General features: G+C 47.9%; 8 protein-coding genes across 8 annotated transcripts; 4 read left to right on the plus strand and 4 right to left on the minus strand.

Moving 5' to 3' along the window:
• Positions 1 to 95: 95 nt before the first annotated feature.
• N7511_006402 (uncharacterized protein) lies at positions 96 to 1,730 on the minus strand (the record flags this gene model as incomplete). The annotated part of the gene is made up of 3 exons (XM_057128779.1): positions 96 to 215; positions 281 to 966; positions 1,022 to 1,730. The coding sequence occupies 3 exons, from the start codon at positions 1,728 to 1,730 to the stop codon at positions 96 to 98; spliced, it is 1,515 nt and encodes a 504-aa protein (XP_056983335.1).
• Positions 1,731 to 2,814: 1,084 nt separating this feature from the next.
• N7511_006403 (uncharacterized protein) lies at positions 2,815 to 4,000 on the plus strand (the record flags this gene model as incomplete). The annotated part of the gene is made up of 2 exons (XM_057128780.1): positions 2,815 to 3,146; positions 3,202 to 4,000. The coding sequence occupies 2 exons, from the start codon at positions 2,815 to 2,817 to the stop codon at positions 3,998 to 4,000; spliced, it is 1,131 nt and encodes a 376-aa protein (XP_056983336.1).
• A 178-nt stretch (positions 4,001 to 4,178) lies between these two features.
• On the minus strand, positions 4,179 to 5,330 carry N7511_006404 (serine hydrolase domain-containing protein; the record flags this gene model as incomplete). Its single annotated transcript, XM_057128781.1, has 1 exon — positions 4,179 to 5,330. The coding sequence occupies one exon, from the start codon at positions 5,328 to 5,330 to the stop codon at positions 4,179 to 4,181; it is 1,152 nt and encodes a 383-aa protein (XP_056983337.1).
• A 780-nt stretch (positions 5,331 to 6,110) lies between these two features.
• Positions 6,111 to 7,957, plus strand: N7511_006405 (MFS transporter; the record flags this gene model as incomplete). The annotated part of the gene is made up of 3 exons (XM_057128782.1): positions 6,111 to 7,184; positions 7,235 to 7,591; positions 7,736 to 7,957. 3 exons carry the CDS (start codon positions 6,111 to 6,113, stop codon positions 7,955 to 7,957), a joined length of 1,653 nt encoding a protein of 550 aa, XP_056983338.1.
• A 1,288-nt stretch (positions 7,958 to 9,245) lies between these two features.
• N7511_006406 (NCS2 family permease) lies at positions 9,246 to 11,155 on the plus strand (the record flags this gene model as incomplete). The annotated part of the gene is made up of 3 exons (XM_057128783.1): positions 9,246 to 9,335; positions 9,447 to 10,367; positions 10,418 to 11,155. The coding sequence occupies 3 exons, from the start codon at positions 9,246 to 9,248 to the stop codon at positions 11,153 to 11,155; spliced, it is 1,749 nt and encodes a 582-aa protein (XP_056983339.1).
• Positions 11,156 to 11,506: 351 nt separating this feature from the next.
• Positions 11,507 to 12,298, minus strand: N7511_006407 (EGFR-like transmembrane domain-containing protein; the record flags this gene model as incomplete). Its single annotated transcript, XM_057128784.1, has 1 exon — positions 11,507 to 12,298. One exon carries the CDS (start codon positions 12,296 to 12,298, stop codon positions 11,507 to 11,509), a length of 792 nt encoding a protein of 263 aa, XP_056983340.1.
• Positions 12,299 to 14,538: 2,240 nt separating this feature from the next.
• On the minus strand, positions 14,539 to 15,585 carry N7511_006408 (RTA1 domain-containing protein; the record flags this gene model as incomplete). The annotated part of the gene is made up of 3 exons (XM_057128785.1): positions 14,539 to 14,813; positions 14,867 to 15,258; positions 15,320 to 15,585. 3 exons carry the CDS (start codon positions 15,583 to 15,585, stop codon positions 14,539 to 14,541), a joined length of 933 nt encoding a protein of 310 aa, XP_056983341.1.
• Positions 15,586 to 16,908: 1,323 nt separating this feature from the next.
• N7511_006409 (uncharacterized protein) lies at positions 16,909 to 18,067 on the plus strand (the record flags this gene model as incomplete). The annotated part of the gene is made up of 3 exons (XM_057128786.1): positions 16,909 to 16,997; positions 17,079 to 17,353; positions 17,409 to 18,067. 3 exons carry the CDS (start codon positions 16,909 to 16,911, stop codon positions 18,065 to 18,067), a joined length of 1,023 nt encoding a protein of 340 aa, XP_056983342.1.
• Between the last annotated feature and the right edge of the window lie 1,596 nt (positions 18,068 to 19,663).

Raw genomic sequence — 19,663 nt, forward strand, 5'->3', positions numbered from 1 at the left:
AGTATTGATGAGTTAGAAGCGTTTAGTATTCAGGAAGGTCTTTCACTTAAAGAGTACAAGAGGTATCTACCAGATGCCTTTCCCCGTTCGAAGACCTAAGTATCCCACGAGAAACACTCGTACTCTTTCTTCAGCTTCTCATCAAAACCACCATCATCATTGCAAAACATCTTGTGGCCACCGAATTCGTCAGCCCCAACCTTGAATCCTAGATTCTTTTTATTCATCCATAGTTAGTCAAACCCCCGAATGATATTATGCTGAAAGGGTAGATACAAACCTCAATCGTTAGGTGGCTACGACGATGACTTTTAGCCACAGCATCCCACACCTGTCGTACCTCAGGCGCAACATGAAATTCCGAGGTGCAAATCCAAGTAGCTTTAGCCGAACTTGAGGTGTACTGAAACCAGTGATCGGAGGCTTGTTCAATTACCTCTTCGAGTCCGTCTCCGAAATTCATTATCTCAGCCCAGAGCGTCATGTTCTGTAACTTGGGCATTTGCTGAGCGGCACGTCCAGCGGCAATGTACAGCTCGTTGAGCTCCTTATTAGGCATCGTGCGAAATGGATTGATCCTCTTCTCGCTTGGGGGTTCCCCTTCGAACCATGCGGGAGCAGGGTAGCGACTAGGGGACACATCCCTCCATCTTGGATCTCTCTCAAAGAGCCATTTACCGGACGGGGTTGCAGCCGAAAATCGCACTCTGATATTGATAAGATTTGGCCAGTAGGGGATGCTTTTTGTGGCTGCCGGCCAAAAGAGCTCAGGGCCGATCATTATTGGCGCTAAGTCGACGGTCTCGAGCTGTTGTGTGAGGCGATGAAGCGCAAGGCTCAATGGATCTGCGCTTGGCTCGGATCTTTTGACCGCGGGGAAGCTTTGGTCCCAAGGAGGGTATCCCTCATACCTTAACAGTAGATCTGTCAGAGAGGGAGGCCAATTGGTGATTCCTTGTGAGAACTCTACCCGAACGCTATTAGAAGATTTCTCTCATGATGATCAAAAGGCTCAACGTACCGCTGCGAAGATGGTTTTGCATCGTGGGATTTCTTCGATAGTTGTCGTTAAGATCCACGGACAATGCTCGCAGTCGTGGGAGACAGCACACGATGTCGGACAAAGCTCGGGGCGACAGTCCCCGATAGGCTACGAGGCCACGAACTTGAAGCTTCTCGATACAATTGACAATTGGCAGATGTGTATCTTCCGTTAGCTGCAGATACGAGGTTTCATAACGCTCCCACAACAGGTCCTCTTCTGGAAAAGCGTTGTTCTGCTGTATTCGAATCTTCCGTTTCGTCCATTCAGGCTCGGATTCAAGATCCCCTGGGGAGCGGGCGTAGATTACAAGCTCGATTGCGCAGTGGTCATCACTGGACCATGAGCCTAGAATCTCGAAAAGTGATGTGATTGCTTGTGTGAAGGCTTTGTTATTTGAACAACGATCATGATCATCCTCCAGGCGACCTCGAGCTTCGACACCATAATCTGGTATGATGCACTTGAAATCCAGGTTCTTGATGAAAGAGGGTCGCCATGGGGTGCTGGTGCGCCCGACAATGTGACGGAGCTCTTCAAGATTCGAAGAATTAGCGAGCAGAGTAGAGAATGTGGTTCTTTCCACTGCCACTTGCCACTGTTGGCAAACACAAGCACAAGCCACTAAGTCATCTTCTAGAAAAGAGAAGATGTGCAGCAGAGCCTCGAGAGGCAGTGAGCAGGCCATGGTGGAAGGTGCCAAGAGCAAAGTGGTGGACCCTCTAAACCTTGGGTCATGTTCAGAACACACCACAAATGGATCGAAACACACGCCTCCCCATACAACAATTGGGTATTTAACATTAACATTGGGATTAGCGCATTTTAAGTATTTTACTTTACCTTATATTTCACCTAAACAATGAATCGGATGAATCATCAATTCTTGCTTACACATTTTGGACTTGGTGGGCATTCGGTTCACATTTTAACTAACATGTGACAGCATAGCAAATTGAGGTATCTCTTGTCCCTAGGCTCTAGGAGGTAGAACCCAAAAAAGCATACCAGTTTACATACAGTTCTATCGCATGTTATCTTGAACACCCAAGGTACATGATTGAACCAGGGAATCCCTAGGAAATGCAGGTACCCTGGGTGCGTATTGACCCTACACTCCTGGCAAAAATTAATTTCTTTGTGGGCTGCTAGGCGAGGATTGATGATTGATCTGATTTAATCAAATGCCAAGAATTTGATGCATTTTTTAGGACAAAAAGGAGGTAAAAAAAGAAGTGAAATATAATACTGGAAATGCGCTAATCCTAACGCCAGTGTTATAAGTCACATCCACTATTAACTTACAGCATATGGGGAGGGTGTGTTTTGGTCAATTTGGGCGTTTTTAACATGACCCTAAACCTATTCGAGTATGCAAGATGTTCGGCAGAGCTGACTGCAGTAGAGTATTGCGGCCACCATGTCAAATAGCTATCTCTATGCTTCTTTATCCCCTATTTTTAACAATTCAGGATAGTTCATATACCAGTACCACGTATATGTCTACTACATAAAGACACTATAGACTGCCTAGTTATTAGTCAACACAGGTACAAGTTACATATGAATAAGCATATCCTGAAAATAGTCAAGTGTCGAACATTGACATGGGGGCACAATAGCCCGCCGTATTTCCCCACACTCACTGCATGTGTTTGACATCGACGATCAAACACACTTTGTTTTGCCTCGGTCTCACACGTAGTCACGGGACCCATATAATATGGCTCGCAGAGCTCCAGATTTCAACCTTGTCCATCCTAGCATTCATCATGAGATACGTACTCTTCTCCCTCAGCGCGTTTGTGTTCTACGCGATCTTCTACTTTTCCTATATCAATGGCCTCGATGAGTTGGGAAAGAAAGCCGTGGAGTCCGGCAAGCTCCCTAGCATCAATGCGCCCCTGCGATCCGTATACATTGGCTTCGAGCCTGTCGATAAGCTCCTAACATTATTGACTACATTCTTCTATCCCTCGCTCGATGGCTCAAACCCTGGTCTTTTGCTTCATAGCATTGGCTTCTCGGGTACCTTCGGGGCAGCATGGACTCTAATCGTCCTCGAGTCATGGCGGAAAGGTAACATCGGCACCATTGCCGCTTAGTAGGTCGTCCACCAGAACCAACCAACGAACCGATAGCTGACCGCGCCATACCAGTCCAATGGTCTTTGGCCTCGCAGCCCAGGTCCTGACATTTGCATTTGCAACCCCGTTACTCTGCGCTCTGCAGCTGGGCAGCTCGATCACCGCGCGCCGTCCCCATGCAGACAACATCCGCGTGCCACGCGCGGTGCTCGCCGCGCTGCCATTGATCTTCGTAGTCGGATTCATGGTCCCAACTAATATCATGGTTCTACCCGCCCCGGCTGTGATTACAGTGGACGTGAAGCAAATCGCTATTGCGATGTGGCACCCCTGGCCCGGCTACGTTTCGATTCTGACGACAGTCGCATACTTTGTTTTGTCGCCTTTCCTTGTCGAGAACCAGCGTGCATCCATGTCCGGTCTGCGCTGGGTTTACGCTTTTGCGTTTATCAATGCGTCGCTCTCGCATCTCGTTTCTTGGATTGTGTCTTTGGCTACGGTCGTCGTGCCCAGTCTGTTTGCGGATTCTGTTCTGGAGAAGCTTCATCCTGCGAATGTCTTTGCTATTCCTCTTCCTTGGTCGGGTTTGACTGTTGATAATGTTGGTGATGGTGTTCACGCTTTCTTGCGTTGGGATTATTTGATTGGCTCGGCTGGTATTTTGCTTTGGGCGATTCAGCTGTATACTGTTGCTCATAGGCAACTTAGTGCTGTTTCTTGGGGTAGTTTCTTGTTCAAGGTCACTCTTTTGACTGCTCTGGTTGGTCCTGCGGGTACTGCAGTGGAGCTCGTCTGGGAACGGGATGAGCTCGTTTTCTCCGAGACTGGGGGCCCCAGGCAGCAGGTTTCTAAGACTAAGAAGTCCACCTAATACTTGGCAAGGAAATCAAACTCGGCAAAGCCAGTTTGCGATTCCGGGCATATCATATTGAGGATGTGTTATTGAGGCTTTGTATATACAATAACTATTGAAAAGGGCTTTGTTGGTTAGTCGAAGACGAGATTCAACTTTCGTTGAGTAATCCTTAGTTTCTGGCAGCCTGAATATATCACTTGGAAGACTGAGATTCCACAATCTCATAAATCGCCTTGAAGTAGGCCTCGGTGTTATCATTACCAACCGTACCCTCTGACATCTTGTTCATGGCATAAGAAAGAGTCATCCGGCGCTCCAAGTCCATAATGACCATCGAACCACCCCATCCGCTCCAAAAGCAGACAGTGCCCTCGGGGACAAAAGCAATTGGCTCCACCGGCGCCAAGGCAACACCGAGAGCAAACCGAAGATTCAAACCGAGGACCAGATCAACGCCGCTCACGCGCGCCTGAACCATCTGGTCAACAGTTCTAGGCTGGAGGTACTGTCTCCCATCCACAGTGCCCTTCAAAGAAACCATGTCACCGATCTTCGCCAGAGCACGCGCATTGCTAAACCCATTCGCCGAACCAAGCTCAGCCTTTCTGAACGCAGGAGTCATGGAAGCCTCCGCAACAGGAGGAACATGCGTCAATCCCTTGAAAGCGATACTTTCACGGTCCGCGAATTCAATACCAGCCGGGGGCGCAGGCGGAGTGATATCAGCAGTCCGGCCCCAATCCTCCTCGGGAACACCGAGTCTGAAATCCGCACCTAGCGGTCCAGCAATCTCCTCATCGATGAACTGCTTCAGTCCCTTGCCGCTAATACGTTGTACCAGCTCGCCGATCAGATGACCATGCGTCATCATATGGTACCCATGGTGCTCACCAGGGGTCCACCAAGGCGCTTGCTGTGCAAGCTGTTCGGTCGAAGTCTTGAGATCGTAGACGAACTCGATGGGGACTGGGTTATCCCATGAGGCTAGACCGGAGGAATGGCTGAGAATTTGCCAGACTCTCACGTCTTCTTTGCCATTGACGGCGAACTCGGGCCAGTATGTTGAGACGCGCTCTTCGACATCTAGCTGGCCACGGTCTACTAGTGTAAGGGCTGCGAGTGCTGAGACAATCTTGCTGCACGACCAGACTACCGTCAGGGTGTCCTTTTCCCAGGGACGTGTCTTGGCGGCGTCTGCATACCCACCCCAAATGTCGAGAACGTTCTTTCCGTCGATATTTACGCACAGGGATGCACCGAGTTCATCGCCTGAGGCTAGTCGTTCTTGGAGGAGATCGCGAATTCGGTTGAATGCGGGGTCGCAGGAGCCGTGTGTTTCTGTCATGGTGGAGCTCTTGGTGGGGTTTTTTTGGTAGAGAAAAGGGTAGGACGTAGTAGGGTTCGCGGTTGTTAAATCGTTGAGCGGATTAATAACAAAATGGTTTGATGTCAGATCAGTGAGCCTCTGCTGGCAGCATGTTTATGGGGATCTTGGCAATGCTCCATGTTAGGGCGAATTGCGGGGACTGCGCTGGACGAGACCACGTGTATACAGTACTGTACGCTATGGACAGTGACTCATCCACAAGATGAATCAATTGCCGCAAAAGGAGCTTGTTGCTGGCCAATAGTGATATACGGGGGTGTGGGTAAATGTTGAACTCGTCTCAGTCGGAGAAGTACAGTACTGTATGTACTGTACTGTTGATAGTCACCTGATTGGCTGGTTTGAGTTGTGCAAGATCTTCATAATTTTATTCAGGTGTCCGATCCATGACATCATTGGGAAAGAGAAGGAGGAAGTGGAAACTACAACTTACCGTACCAACACTAGCATAAGTGTGAACAAGTAATACCTGCCATCGTTCAGTGCCGACGAAGCTGAGTCTGCATCGGAAGTATGCAACTCTCAAAAGTTTATAGGGTGCCATGCGGAGCGTATTTCCCAATCAGGCAATATCACGGAACACCGGGGGCAATAACCAATCGATGACGCGCTCGACCAGAGTAAATCACAAAACTTCAGTTCTTAGCAACCGACTCATCTACCGGGTTGATGTACAATATATAGGGACTGTGCCTTCCGAATATTGAAGCTCCAGAGTATCAACACCAGTCCACCAACATGGAACCTATTCGTGCATCTTCTCACGGTCCGAATGATACTAGCCCTAGTGGAAGCGATGATCTCAGTACTATAAGGACCAGTCCCGATCGTCCCTTTTCCGAACATCAAGTTCTCCAACCAAACCTCGAACGCCGTCAAACCAATCTAGACAGTGTCGAATTAGAGCGCATCGAAACATACCGATTACAACATCGCTCGACAGTTGGCTCAGGCATCGGCATAACACCACGAGAACAATGGCTCCCTCTTGGCGCTGGAAAGCCCTTTCCACCCACCCTCCCCGACCCCGAACAATATATCGTCGAATTTACGGACGCAAATGATCCCCTTCACCCCCAGAATTGGCCATTGTCAAAGAAAATTGGCATCTCCGTGGCTCTCGCCTACACAACCTTTGTATCCTCATTCGCCAGTGCAATCTACTCCTCCGCCATCGGCGAGATCAGCCCCCATTTCCATATCAGCACAGAGGTAGCTATCCTCGGTGTCACTCTATACGTCCTGGGTTTCGCGTCTGGGCCAACACTTTGGGCGCCAGCCAGTGAGCTCATCGGCAGAAGGTGGCCGATTTGCGTTGGAATGTTCATGTACTCTATCTTTACCATTGCAACCGCAACAAGCAAAGATGTCCAGACCTTGATGCTGACTCGGTTCTTTGCTGGCTTCTGTTCGGCCAGTCCTATCGCTATCGTGCCGGCCGTCTTTGCCGACATGTATAATAACCAGACAAGAGGTGTGGCCATTGCCATGTTTGCCATGGCTGTGTTTGTCGGACCATTCGCCTCGCCCTTTGTCGGTGGCTTCATTACTTCCAGCTATCTTGGTTGGCGATGGACAATGTACATTGCTTCCATTATGGGCTGGTTGGCCACTGGACTTTGTCTGCTATTCTTGCCGGAGACTTACGCACCTGCCGTCCTGGTTGAGAAAGCAGCCACTCTTCGGCGACAGACTCACAATTGGGGCATTCGCGCTAGACAAGAGGAGATTGAGCTCGACTGGCATGAGCTTATTACAAACAACTTCAGTCGTCCATTCCGTATGCTCTTCACTGAGCCAATTGTCTTCCTGGTATGTTCCGCACTCCATTCATTCATTGAACTAGCACTGACTTTCCCTAGATCTCCCTCTGGATGAGTTTCGTATATGGTCTGATGTACGCACTCCTCGGCGCCTACCCGGTCGTGTTCCAAGGCATCCACGGGATGAGCCTTGGAGTTGGCAGTCTCCCTTTTATTGCACTCATTATTGGCGAGTTCCTAGCTGGCGCTTACATCCTCTGGGACCAGCGAGCCTACAGCAAGAAATTGGCTGCTAACAACAACGTTCCCGTCCCCGAGTGGCGACTACCCCCATCCATAGTTGGCGGTATTGCCTTCTGTATCGGTCTTTTCTTTTTCGGTTGGACAGGTTGGACAAAGTCAATCCATTGGATGGCTCCTACTGCCAGCGGAATAGTGACTGGATTCGGCATCTACGTGATCTTCCTCCAGTGTTTCAATTACCTGATTGATTCATACTTGAACTTGTATGTTGACTTGTCTTTGGGATTCAGGTTTCTTATGCTAACGGTTTTTCTAGTGCTGCATCCGTCTTTGCAGCTAATACCATCATTCGATCAGCCGTCGGCGCTGCTTTCCCCCTTGTTCTCTAAGCAGATGTTCAACAACTTGGGTGTGCAGTGGGCTGGTACTCTTCTTGGGTGCCTTGCACTTATCATGGTTCCTATTCCTCTCGCTTTCATCAAGTGGGGACCTTCGCTGCGGAAGAGATCGAAATTCGCCCCGACCTTTGCGCCCAAACCTATGACACATGCCGAGAAAGAGGGAGTTGAAGCTGTCTGAAGTAATATAAAATTAATTTTTACAGTATGTTGTTTGCGTTTTATTTGATTGGGGCTATCATCCATACGGCACTCAACCCCAAGTTTCTTGTGAACCAATAATTGTTTAATCATATTCATGCACCAAATCAAAATGGAAAATTTCTGGATCAAATCAATAAGAGAGACACAAATTTGTTGTACATGACGCGTCAATTATTGTTCTATAGTAAGAATCCAAGGTCGCTTATCTTCATAAGAACGATGTATGAGAGGTGGGAGAGGACACGAAGGGGGAAGAGAAGCTCAAGAAGACCTCAGGTAATCGATAGCTTGCAGATTTCTCCAGAACTTTATGCTAACTGCTTCATAGGCATCTGTGTAATCATCCAAATGCTTGTTATGATGCGATGTCACACGAACATGACCACCTACCGGTATAGATAGCTTCGGCGGGTCTAGCCTCAAATCAGCTCCATGTCCGAAAGATACAGAGCATCACAATCAGCAAACTACCCTGGGACGAGCGGCGGATCTCTTTCAAGTCAGCCGCCCCCGAGCAAGTCCGATATATTCAGATCGCAGAGTTCAAGCTTTGTGATAACACACGATCGGAACCGACCGATCCGTAATACCCCAGAGTCTCATAGTTTCAGAGCCCCAGAGCCCGGGCGTCTCAGAGCCACGAGGCAAGGACTGGGGAAGCGATGGAGGCGAAGTGGTTCGTGTGCATTCGGCTTCCTCCGTCTTATCGACATGGACCCTGCACATCATCTCCACGACTAATATGGGATGATAAGATAAAAGCCCAAGAGGGCTGAGCGCCGCGCTGAAGTCTTGGCGTTTCAGGCATGTATGGGATTATGAAGCTAAACAATCGGAAAATCGATTGAAGCTATTCGGATTCTTAGAGCTAATGTAAGAGTCATAGAACTGTTCGCCTGTCACTTTTTTTTCCCTCCCCGGGCCCATCGGGTTGCCGAGGATCGACCCATAGAAAGAGCACAGTCGGCAAGTGTGCAGCCAATTAGGGCTTCAGTCCGGCTTCTCACGGGCGAAAGCGACTCCGCCAAGCCGCCAAGGCCCATGGAGGCGGAGATAGTAGGGACCAGACCGAAATGAGATTTTTTTTTTTTGCCTGGCTTATCAGCATGGTGTGGTTGGTTGGTTATTCTTCTTTTCTCGCTTCGATGTAATATTCTCTCCTTCTTCTGCTTCTGCAGGAACGTCTTTAAATACTGCGTCTTAGCGACGGGTTCTGTCCTATATCCAGTTCAGGTCGTGATACTTCGCCTCTCACGCCTCCCACGATGGTCTTCAAGAATTGGATTCACAATACCAACTTGCGGGTTGCCCGCAGTCCTGTGGGAAAATGGTTCCGTCTCGAGGGCTCTGGTCATGTAAGGATTTCTACAATTCTACGATCTATACTCTAAGCTCTATATCCTGCGTGTCGTGTGATATTAGAGAGTCAGAGACAAAGCACGCGATGGGAGCTGACACCGTGATAGCCCAGGGAAAGGAAGGGAAGCTACTTCTTCACTGAAATTCGCGCCGGTCTCGCCACCTTCTTCGCGATGGCATATATTATCTCCGTCAACAGTACCATTACCTCTGCCACCGGTGGAACCTGCGTCTGCCCTGAAGAGGGTCTGGCAGATGCCTGTGCCACCAATGCCGAATACGCGCTGTGTACACAGGAAGTCAACCGGGATCTCGTCACCGCTACCGCAGCTATCGCCGCGCTGTCTACATTCTGTATGGGTCTATTTGCAAACTTGCCTATTGCCCTCGCTCCCGGCATGGGTCTGAACGCCTATTTCGCTTACACTGTCGTCGGTGTGCGCGGTACTGGCTTGGTTTCCTACTCCACAGCTCTCACTGCAGTCTTCGTTGAAGGATGGGTGTTCTTTGGCTTGACCCTGATTGGTATGCGACAGTGGCTGGCGCGTGCGCTTCCATCTTCGATTAAGCTCGCCACCGGTGTCGGTATCGGTCTCTATCTCGCCTTGATTGGTTTGACGTATGATGCCGGTATTGGATTGATCCAGGGTGCTTCATCCACGCCAATTGAGTTGGCTGGTTGTGCGTCTCAGTACTTCGACCCCGAGACTGGATTATGTATGAGCAGCGAGAAGATGCGCAATCCCACCATGTGGATTGGTATCTTCTGTGGTGGAATTCTGACTGCTTTGTTGATGATGTACCGCATCAAGGGTGCTGTTATCATTGGAATCCTTTTGGTGTCGATCATCTCGTGGCCTCGCACTACTCCCGTTACCTACTTCCCTTACACGGAATTGGGCACGAGCAAGTTTGACTTCTTCAAGAAGGTGGTGACATTCCATCCGATCAAGCATATTCTTGCTGCTCAGAATTGGGATATCTCCGGCCAGGGTGGCCAGTTTGGATTGGCTTTCATTACATTCTTGGTATGTGACACACATTTTGACACTAAGAGAACAACACTTACACGTTACAGTATGTCGATATTTTGGATACTACTGGTACCATGTACTCAATGGCCCGGTTCGCTGGTACCATCGACGAGGAGACTCAAGATTTCGAGGGCAGTGCCATCGCTTACATGGTCGACGCGATCTCCATCTCCATTGGATCCCTGCTCGGCAGCCCTCCAGTTACAGCATTCGTCGAGTCCGGTGCAGGTATTTCCGAAGGTGGCAAGACCGGTCTGACATCCTGCACGACCGGCCTTGCATTCTTCATCTCCGTCTTCTTCGCACCTATCTTTGCCTCCATCCCACCATGGGCCACAGGCTGCACGCTGGTGATCGTTGGTGCATTGATGGCCAAGGCAGCCGCTGAGATCAACTGGCGCTACTACGGCGATGCTATCCCCGCATTCCTCACCATCGCCATCATGCCTTTCACCTACAGTATTGCCTATGGTCTGATTGCTGGTATCACCAGCTACATCACCCTCAACGGTATTGCTTGGATTCTCGAGAAGGTCAGCGGTGGCCGTATCGTGCCCCCTAACAAGGACGAGTCCGATCCTTGGTCTTGGAAGCTCAAGGGTGGTTTCTTGCCTCCCTGGGTCAACCGTGCTGCTCATGGAAAGAAGGATTTCTGGCGCCCTGATGAGGAGATGCAGCATGTTGATGAGGGCGAGGCTGGATCTTTTGCCTCTTCCGGCGAGCGCGTGGCTCTTGAGAAGGGCCAGGAGCCAAGTGATGCTCGCCCTGTGAAGTCTTTGTAAATATGACCAGGGGATGAAGGGAGTTTGTTTGGATATAGGTTTCTGTGCATCGCATTCTAGCGACATGTTAATTTCTTAATGGTAATGTATTTAGTCGTGCCAGTGATCTGTTAGATGGGTCGAAGGCGCCATTACTGTAAATTAACATATCTTTTTATACATTTCCGAGTTTTTGTAACAAACATTCTATCTATCCCAGAGAAGAAGAACAAAATTATTTAATTACAATTTAATTATAGCCAGCGTCTGAAATGGCAAATCATCACACGCTATCAATATAGAAGTAAGACTAAGCACCACATCTTGAAGACCAAGTTCACTCAAACAAGCTCCGTCTCATTTAGTGCCATTTCAAACACGATATGACGGTTTAGTTGTTGAATTTCCATCCATCTCATTAATTGGACTATTAGGCAGCTCATAAGTCACATCGCCAGCAAGCTCAACGACCTCCGAGCCAGTCTGAGGACGCAACGACCCTCCCTTCGAAGTATCATCCATCTTCTCTGTAGCACCACTGAAAGAAGAAACAGTAGCCTCAGCTTCATGCGGCCCATAGCCACCGGGCTGGACAGAAGGAGGCGCATTATTCTTGCGATTCCTCCACACAAAGAAAATCAGACCAGCGAGGACAGCAAGACCTGCTACAACGCCAATCACGATACCTGCAATCGCTCCACCAGACAAACTAGACGATGAGTCACTCTTGGAAGCGTCAGTGGGCGTTGTGGTCGGGGTTGACGTTGGTGTGTTTGTCACAGCCTCGGAAACGCTTGCAGGTTTCGATGTAGAGGTAGATACTGCACTGGAGAAAGTTGGTAGCGCAGTGGTGCTGGTAGAAGTAGCTAGCCTCTCAGGGCCGATATCGACTCCGAAGAAGGAGGCACTGGCATTTTTGCGCCAGGAAGTACACGAGTATCCGGCTCGGGAGTCACATTCATCGTCGTAGTATATCGAAACGCAGAGATCAGAGCCTTCTGGGTCATATGTGAAAAGCTTTCCTTCGGCAAGACTTATGACAGTGCAGTTCTTGTCATCGCTGCCGCGTAGGATAAGTGTGTCGTCCGTTTTGTTGGTGTAGCGGAATGTCCATGCGCTCGCTAGTTGGAGGAGGGAGAGGGCGTATAGTGGTAGCATTAACATAGTGCCGCGATAGCTTGGGTTCTTCGAAACCAAGAGCAGATCAATAGAGTGGAGGGTTTGGACCTGGGCGTTAGACTTTAAAAGATGCGCGGGAGGGGATCATGTTTGTAATATAACGGCGGATACTCTCGACTAGTCTAGGGCGCAGGGGAAATTACAGTAGAATTGATCTCGTATTCAGATGAGCCTTGTCTCCAATGGGGTACGTTAATCCCATACTTTAGGGCCATTCAGAGTCCTTCACTGTGGACCTCGATGTGACCGCAGCTGATGATCTATACTGGGTGAGGCATTAGATCGACAGACTATTCTGTCTGCAGATTGAACCCATCTTTAGCGTCCCTTTAGAACTCGTAAAGGGTTCTCTGTTGTAGAGTTGAAATTTGAAGGACTGTCAGGCTCCTTGAAGGGCGCCCTTGGAAACAAGCCATATGGAACCGAATGAAGTTACACCAATTGCACCACCACAGGGTCAGATATGGTAAACACCTGTTGACAATGAATTGAGCCCCTGGTACCTGGATATTAGTAGAAATAGGATACATGAGATATGTATTGTATCACGCACATCCCTGTCTGGGTCATAACCTCAAACAGAGCCCTTTAACCGTTTGTGTCCACATGTGCCGAACACGAGGTGGTGCCCACTAGCAACTTTTTAAAGTTAAGCAATATTCACCTCCTATAGAGCATTGCGAGAAATCTCAAGCAAGTACTTGTGTCAGTATGATTTTGGAAAGAGGCATTATATACCTTAACTTACTTTATCGGCTTAGTCAATCCTTTGTTTGAGTCCCCATGCACCATCGTACAACACACCAGGAACGTATCGCCAAGAACCTCGGCATGAGAATGCTTGGCAAATTTGAGAAGGTGATTAGGCAATAGGAGTCCAGTTCGTATTTTGTCTGGAGAAGTCAGGGCTATGATCCATTATTGTGCGGCCTGTTCCGCAAAGGAACCCTGGCCCACTGGGCGATCATTATAGGGTTAGTCTGGGAGGGTACTCATTTGTGACAGCAAGAGGTCCAAACATAGGGTTTTTAGTTAGCTCATGTGAATTTGTGTCTGTCATATCTGCGGATGAAGCGTGTCCATTTACTTCTTTTGGTAATATTTAGGATTTAGTGGCCTGAGGCAGGTCGAGTTTGGACCTTTTCTACACGTTTTCTAGAAGGGGATTGATCATGAAAGAGATGATTCGACAGAATACTAAAGCGGGTATTCCTATACCATGGCTAGAAAGAAACCCTAGTTGTTCTTGATTGTTTCTTTTATTTGAAAGAAACGACGTCTAAACAATTCGCAATCTATGAAGTCCTCTAGATATGAAGCAAGCATTTGAACCATTATTCTACTCTCAAGGGAATATCATTTCTTCCAAGAGACTCAAGTGACTGAAGTAAACAGAAGAGCAACTGTGACCATTAAACCCCCCGCACATCTCCATAAGTCTTCGGCATTTGACCACACTCAACCACCCCAAAACGGATTCCTCGTCACGATAGTGTTTATGGCACTTGGAAAATTGGCCATGAAGCAAAAAACAAACCAAAAAAAAACATACAACAGTAAGGATTCGCTAGTGGTCACCTACCTAACTACTAGCTTACCGGCGTATGGCTTATGTGCAGTCAATAGTCGGGTGGGTGTCGCCCGGGTGAGAAATGGGTGAGCGCCGCTTTACGGTCGCGCGACCGGGGCCTCAGGAAATGAAGACAGAGAGATTAGAGGTAAAACTGATTTCGAATATCCCCGCACCACTCGGTCACAATGACCAGAAACTCCAGCGGCCAGTCGAAAGTTTTCAGCGTGACCAAGAAGTCATTGCGACAGAAAAGAGATCGACGCAAAATGTCCCTAGAAAAAAAGTCGCACGAGTACAGCAATAAATGCGACGCAGATGTATGCCTACGCATTGGAATTCGAGAGTCAGGGAAAGTATTCATTTTTTCCGCGGACACCTCAGGATTTTGGTCCTTCATCGGTCCTCATCCACTACCTAAGGGCAACCTAGGAACTATACGACTCCGCCGACCCTAGCTGGTTCAACTTTTTGCATGACTGGAGGGAATTAGAAAATGGAATGTGAGAATGCTATGATTCAAATCGCTCAAATAAAATCTAACTCCAGATCTAACTCGCTGATATTACCAAGACCAATCCAAACGCTGAAATGTCTAATACCCAATCTCTTGAAACCGAACACTTCGAGCCATCAGGGGCTTTGCTATATATTCTTAAGCATTCATCATCTCAATTTCTGATGAAGCCTGCGACACCTTAGACAAAACGACTCCACGACGCGGCTTCGCCGAGAGTTCCGCCCATCGCCGGCCCATGGCAACTGCTGGGTGAGCGGCGGTCATACAAATGCACGCAATGGCAATCATAGTGCTCTCAAGAATCATCAGGGAAATTTCATCATTAGCCAGATCACTGCTAAATCCACCTTTCAGCTCCGCAACACGGAAGATCGATCGAGTGAAGATCGTTAAAACGGCAATGGCAAGACCTTTGATTGGGTTAGCATAGGCTGATAAATGCGGATTATTTAGTGACACTTACCCAGAAGGAACATCTTCCATTTCAAACCACTGCGAACAGATGCTGTAGACACATTCTTCATGTCTTCTGAGCTGCGGCGCACTCGCAGGGCGAATTCCGAAGCGAGCACGATGAACAGCGTCAACGAGGCGACCTGGAAAGCCAATCCTGCAATCATGATATTGATACCGGTATCGCTGAGGCTTTTTTGGTCTGAGTCGGCGATGGAGGTAATGGCGCCGCCGGCTGCTTGTAGGACTAGAGCGATGATATCGCAAGTGACGAAGAGGATGGTGTATGTACGCGGGCGAATCCTGGAGATATCCTCCCCGTAGACGATGACAATTCTTCCCAGGCAGATGTAAATGGCGGCGGTGAAGAAGGCCGGGGCAAGCGTGAGACAAATGAGGTATCTAAAAGTCAAATTTCTGATTAGCTTGCTTTATTCAGAGGTATGTCTCAAAGGTCACGTACAGAAGGAATGCATTAAAGTCGAATGGGTTGCTGTGCATCATGACTCGCCCGATGTATCCCAGTATTTCAAGAATGAGCCCCGCGGTCATGGCCCCCATGTATGTCCATGTTCGGAACCATGTTCCTAGGGCGATTTGTGCGGCGAGGAGAAGGCCGAAGATGGCGAGGAAGAGGACATTTGCCGGGATGTTAGGCTGGTAATTGATATAGGCCAGGTCAATTGGGCAAGTTGCCAAGGTGCAGTCGTCCATGTTCATTTCCGACATTTTCAGTGCTGATATTTCTACTCTTTTGCTCTCTTTTTTCTTGTTCTTTTTTGTGATAGTGAGGAGAAGAAGAGGTAGAATGCGAGTCTAGATGGGTTGAGGTTGATATTCCCCTCCTAATAGCATCGAATACACACACTCTTTATACAATCCGAAAAAATAACGAGGCCTGAAAGTCAGCCACGCGGCTATACTATCTCCGATCCTACGTAGGACTATCATTGGCGCGAGTATACTTCCCAGGGCTGACAATGGGGCCGTGCCAAGACACGGAGTCCAAGCCAACTCCGAGTCCGCGGACTAGGAGGGGAATTAACTGGGGGCCGGTCCGCGGACTCTTAAGGCCTCCTGTTCCTGTCCGGCCTCCGTCTTAGCTACAATTCTTTGAATGCTGCCTACTATGTCCGCGCCGACCAGTCTAGGCCGAGTCAGGACCTGCGAGAACTGTGTGCGTGCTAAAATTAGGTGCTCGCGCACCTCTACCCAAGGCTGCGATCGGTATGCAACATCCAGCCTCTATTTCCACTTCTCTTCTCTTCTACTTAGCAATGTAAACCTAACACGCTTTGAAGTTGTCTCCGTCTGAACAAAGATTGTTATTTCCGCCCAACAAAAGCTCGTACTCCTAAGAAGAGGGAGACGTATATCTGCCCACTCCTCGTATCGATACGATCTGTCAAACTGACCGCATCTAATCTAGCCGAATAGGTGCACTCGAGGACAAGGTAGATCAAATATTAGGCCAAATCAATCAGACTCACTCAAGCCCGCAACAGGCACCACTGCCACTGCCACTGTCCCCGAAAAGTGAAAGTTGTGCTCCAACTCCTCGAAATCCGTGCGATGTGATCGGGAATGGGCTGATCACCCACGAAGAGGCAAATCGTTTGATAGAGAGCTTTCGTGATGCCATAACGTATTTCCCATTTGTACAGCTGCCGAGAAACGCCACTGTCGAGGATCTCAGATCGGAGAAACCCTTCCTCTTACTCTCTATTCTTTTGGTCTCCTCGTTTCGAAATGTCCCGCTGCACCTGGCCCTCGAGGAGGTTTCAACGTCTTACCTTGGGGGACAAGTCTTGCAAGGCAATCGCCAAGAACCCTTCGATATACTACAGGGATTGCTGGTTACTATAGCTGGGTATGTTCTAGACAGTGTCTCTCTTCATTAGATTTACAAAAGCTAACACGGAAGATAGAACGAAGAAAAAACTCCATATAGTGCGGTTTTCTGGATATCTGCACCTCGCACAAAGTATTATCAACGATTGCAGACTGGATTACCCAGCCAAGCTGCGAGTTGTAAGACAAAGAATTGACGTCATGTTGGACACGGATCCTCCGAAAGAATCGATCTCCCTGCGAAACGAGGAAATGCGAGCTTTGGTTGGATATTTTCTCCTTGACGCGTGGTAAGTTCGATTTACCACCTGCACAGCCCGGTCTAGACCTGAAAAGACTATGTCTTGCTTACTTTATTTTCACATGACTAGTCACTCCGTAGTACTACAGCGGATAGGAACTATGCCTTGGTCACCCTTCATAGAATCATGCGCTGCGAAGTTGTCGCAGGAATGCGAATTCTCAACCGATCGATATCTGTTAGGTCAGGTTCAAGTACAACACATGCTTGTACGAATCGACTCCCTAGTTGCACGGGGATTCGGTGAGAATCAGACTCCTGCGGATATAGAAGTTATGATTAGTTCTCTTCAAAGCGATTTTGAAGATTGCAAAGCCCGGCTTCCTGTCCCTATTGACCATGGTGGTGAGTTAACCAAGCCATATCTGTACTGCAGATCTGAATTCTAACACTTGATTAGTATTTCAAGGCATTCCATCCTACGCCTTCGAAATCCATCTCTATCAAACTACCTTTTTCGATGTATATCCATCTTCCGCCGTGTCATTCGACCAATCCATGGCCCTCTTGCGAATCGATGCCCTTTGTCACGGACTAGCGGCTGCGAAACAATTTATGAGCTTTTATTTCAGTCTACCACCTGGTATTGAAAAGAGGTTTAGTTACACCCAATGGATAATGACCGGGTTCAGCGTTGCAGCTTCATGCAAACTTGTTCTCGCGTCGTTGGAGCCATCCGTTCGAGATCACGATCAAGTCCGAGGGTTGCGAGAGACATTGAATATGCGGCATGAAATCCAGAAATCTGTCAAGCGCATGAATACGCTTGATCAGGAGTGTAAAGGTGGGAAGTGGGATCAACATGAGATGTTCTTCTACCAAGATTGGCTGCGGTTCCTTTCTGAATGGTTTGAAGAGAAATATCGTCTTGCGCAGTCTGATAGTGCTGGAGAGAATAATAGTGCACTGGGAGTCTTCGCCACTGGAATCTCAGAAAATAATATCTATGAAGAGCCTCAGCCTGATCCTGGTTTTCCTTGGGTGGATCTTCAGGACGTTACGATTGAGGAGATGTTGAATGTGTGGTTAGGGCCAATGAATATGCCACAATACTTTTAAAATGTAAAGATTGGCCTTGATAGTTTCAATAACGAATACATACCCCTCTCTGTTTTCTTTTATTTGAATTGCCATTTTATACTAGTAGTTTTAACCAAGTACTCAAATTGAACACGGCCTGTTAGGCGGTGGGTCCAACCAACCCCGCAGACTAAAGACCAAATAGAAGCTTGGATCACATCAGCACATATACTTACTTTGATAGGGTGCTTATTATCCAACACCAATACAGAGAACTGAGAAGAATTTATGAATGGAAAAGAGCCTTAGTGGGGACAACAGATACGTTTATGTACTTGTGAAATGGAGCATAAATAGCATGAAGAGCTTAAGCAAGCCAGCAACAGCTAGAATGAGTAGTTTGTGTCTACATAGCGGTTGCTCTCAGCTCCGTATCTTGCGAACAGGACCGCATGGAATGGGCACGCCCCACTGTTCCGTTTCAGTCCAAGCATGTCTGCCCATACTGTACAACATACAACTTACCAACTTAGACCCGCAGGAGGGTTCTTGTGCCAAATCCTTTCAGAACTTAAGCTTTTTATTCCGGTTTGCCGATCAAGGAAGGAAGCCATTTGAAAAACATGTATCTTAAAGCAGAAAGTGCAAATCTTGCCCTAGGTGAAATTAACTTCTATACATTCAGTCATAAATACTGTTAGATAAAGGCGATAAGACAAATTTCCTGTCCTTTGAAATTGCAGGGACTCTACCCAAAGAGCGACAGAACGATAAGTCAAAGTTTTAAAATGACAAATTGAATTTCACAAAAAAATGGTATTGTAAGGGATCTGCCTAGTCTTAACAACCAAGGATTCAAAGCACCGAGAGTTTAAGATATACTAGCTCCACCAACGAGATCAACATGTATGCCGTCATTCTGTTGCAAAGATTCATTTATGGGTTGACATTCACGACAAGTGACCCAAAAGTCCCACTCCTGTTTCGCCCAAGGAGCGCTTCTTTCAAACATGATTTGATCTTTCTTAGAGACGAATTCCTGCTGTTCCTTCGATGATAGAAGATTTGTTTCCTCTAGGCAATTTGCGCATAGTGTATTGATGTTGATGCGCCGCTTGGCAGGGAGTAAGTGTGACCAAAAGCAAACAAGATGGGATCCAGGCTAATGTGCTATAAATTTGATCTTCATGCGATGAGAATCGCTATCGTGGCAAGACACGCAAAACCAGGAGACCGTTCCTTTCATTCTAGACTGTGTAAGCAACATAGTGTTAACCGCTAGGGAAAAGAATAATTTTACGAAAACCCGGAATTAAGGATCTAGTCATTACTTATCACACTGGCACGAGGAAATAGGAGAAGGGATACCTTCTCACCCCTTCTCACCCCGTTCTCACCTCTGTCACCTCGGTCTCCAGAATTCTCACCTATATCACCCACACTCACCTTAAGTTTTTTTTTGGCCATTCTAATTTTAAGGGCGCCTTGAAAATTGACTGCGCAGAGTAATGGGCTTAAGTACGGCTGAGCGGACGGGAAGCCCTGTTCTCCACACCCTGTGGTCGTATGTACTTGTTTTGGTTATGAAAGGAAATAAGTACTGTTAAATAATAAAATTTGTCAGATCCTGGCTTA

The sequence above is a fragment of the Penicillium nucicola genome, assembly GCF_028828085.1.
Source record: "Penicillium nucicola strain IBT 29836 chromosome Unknown utg000006l, whole genome shotgun sequence".
NCBI lineage: Eukaryota > Fungi > Ascomycota > Eurotiomycetes > Eurotiales > Aspergillaceae > Penicillium > Penicillium nucicola.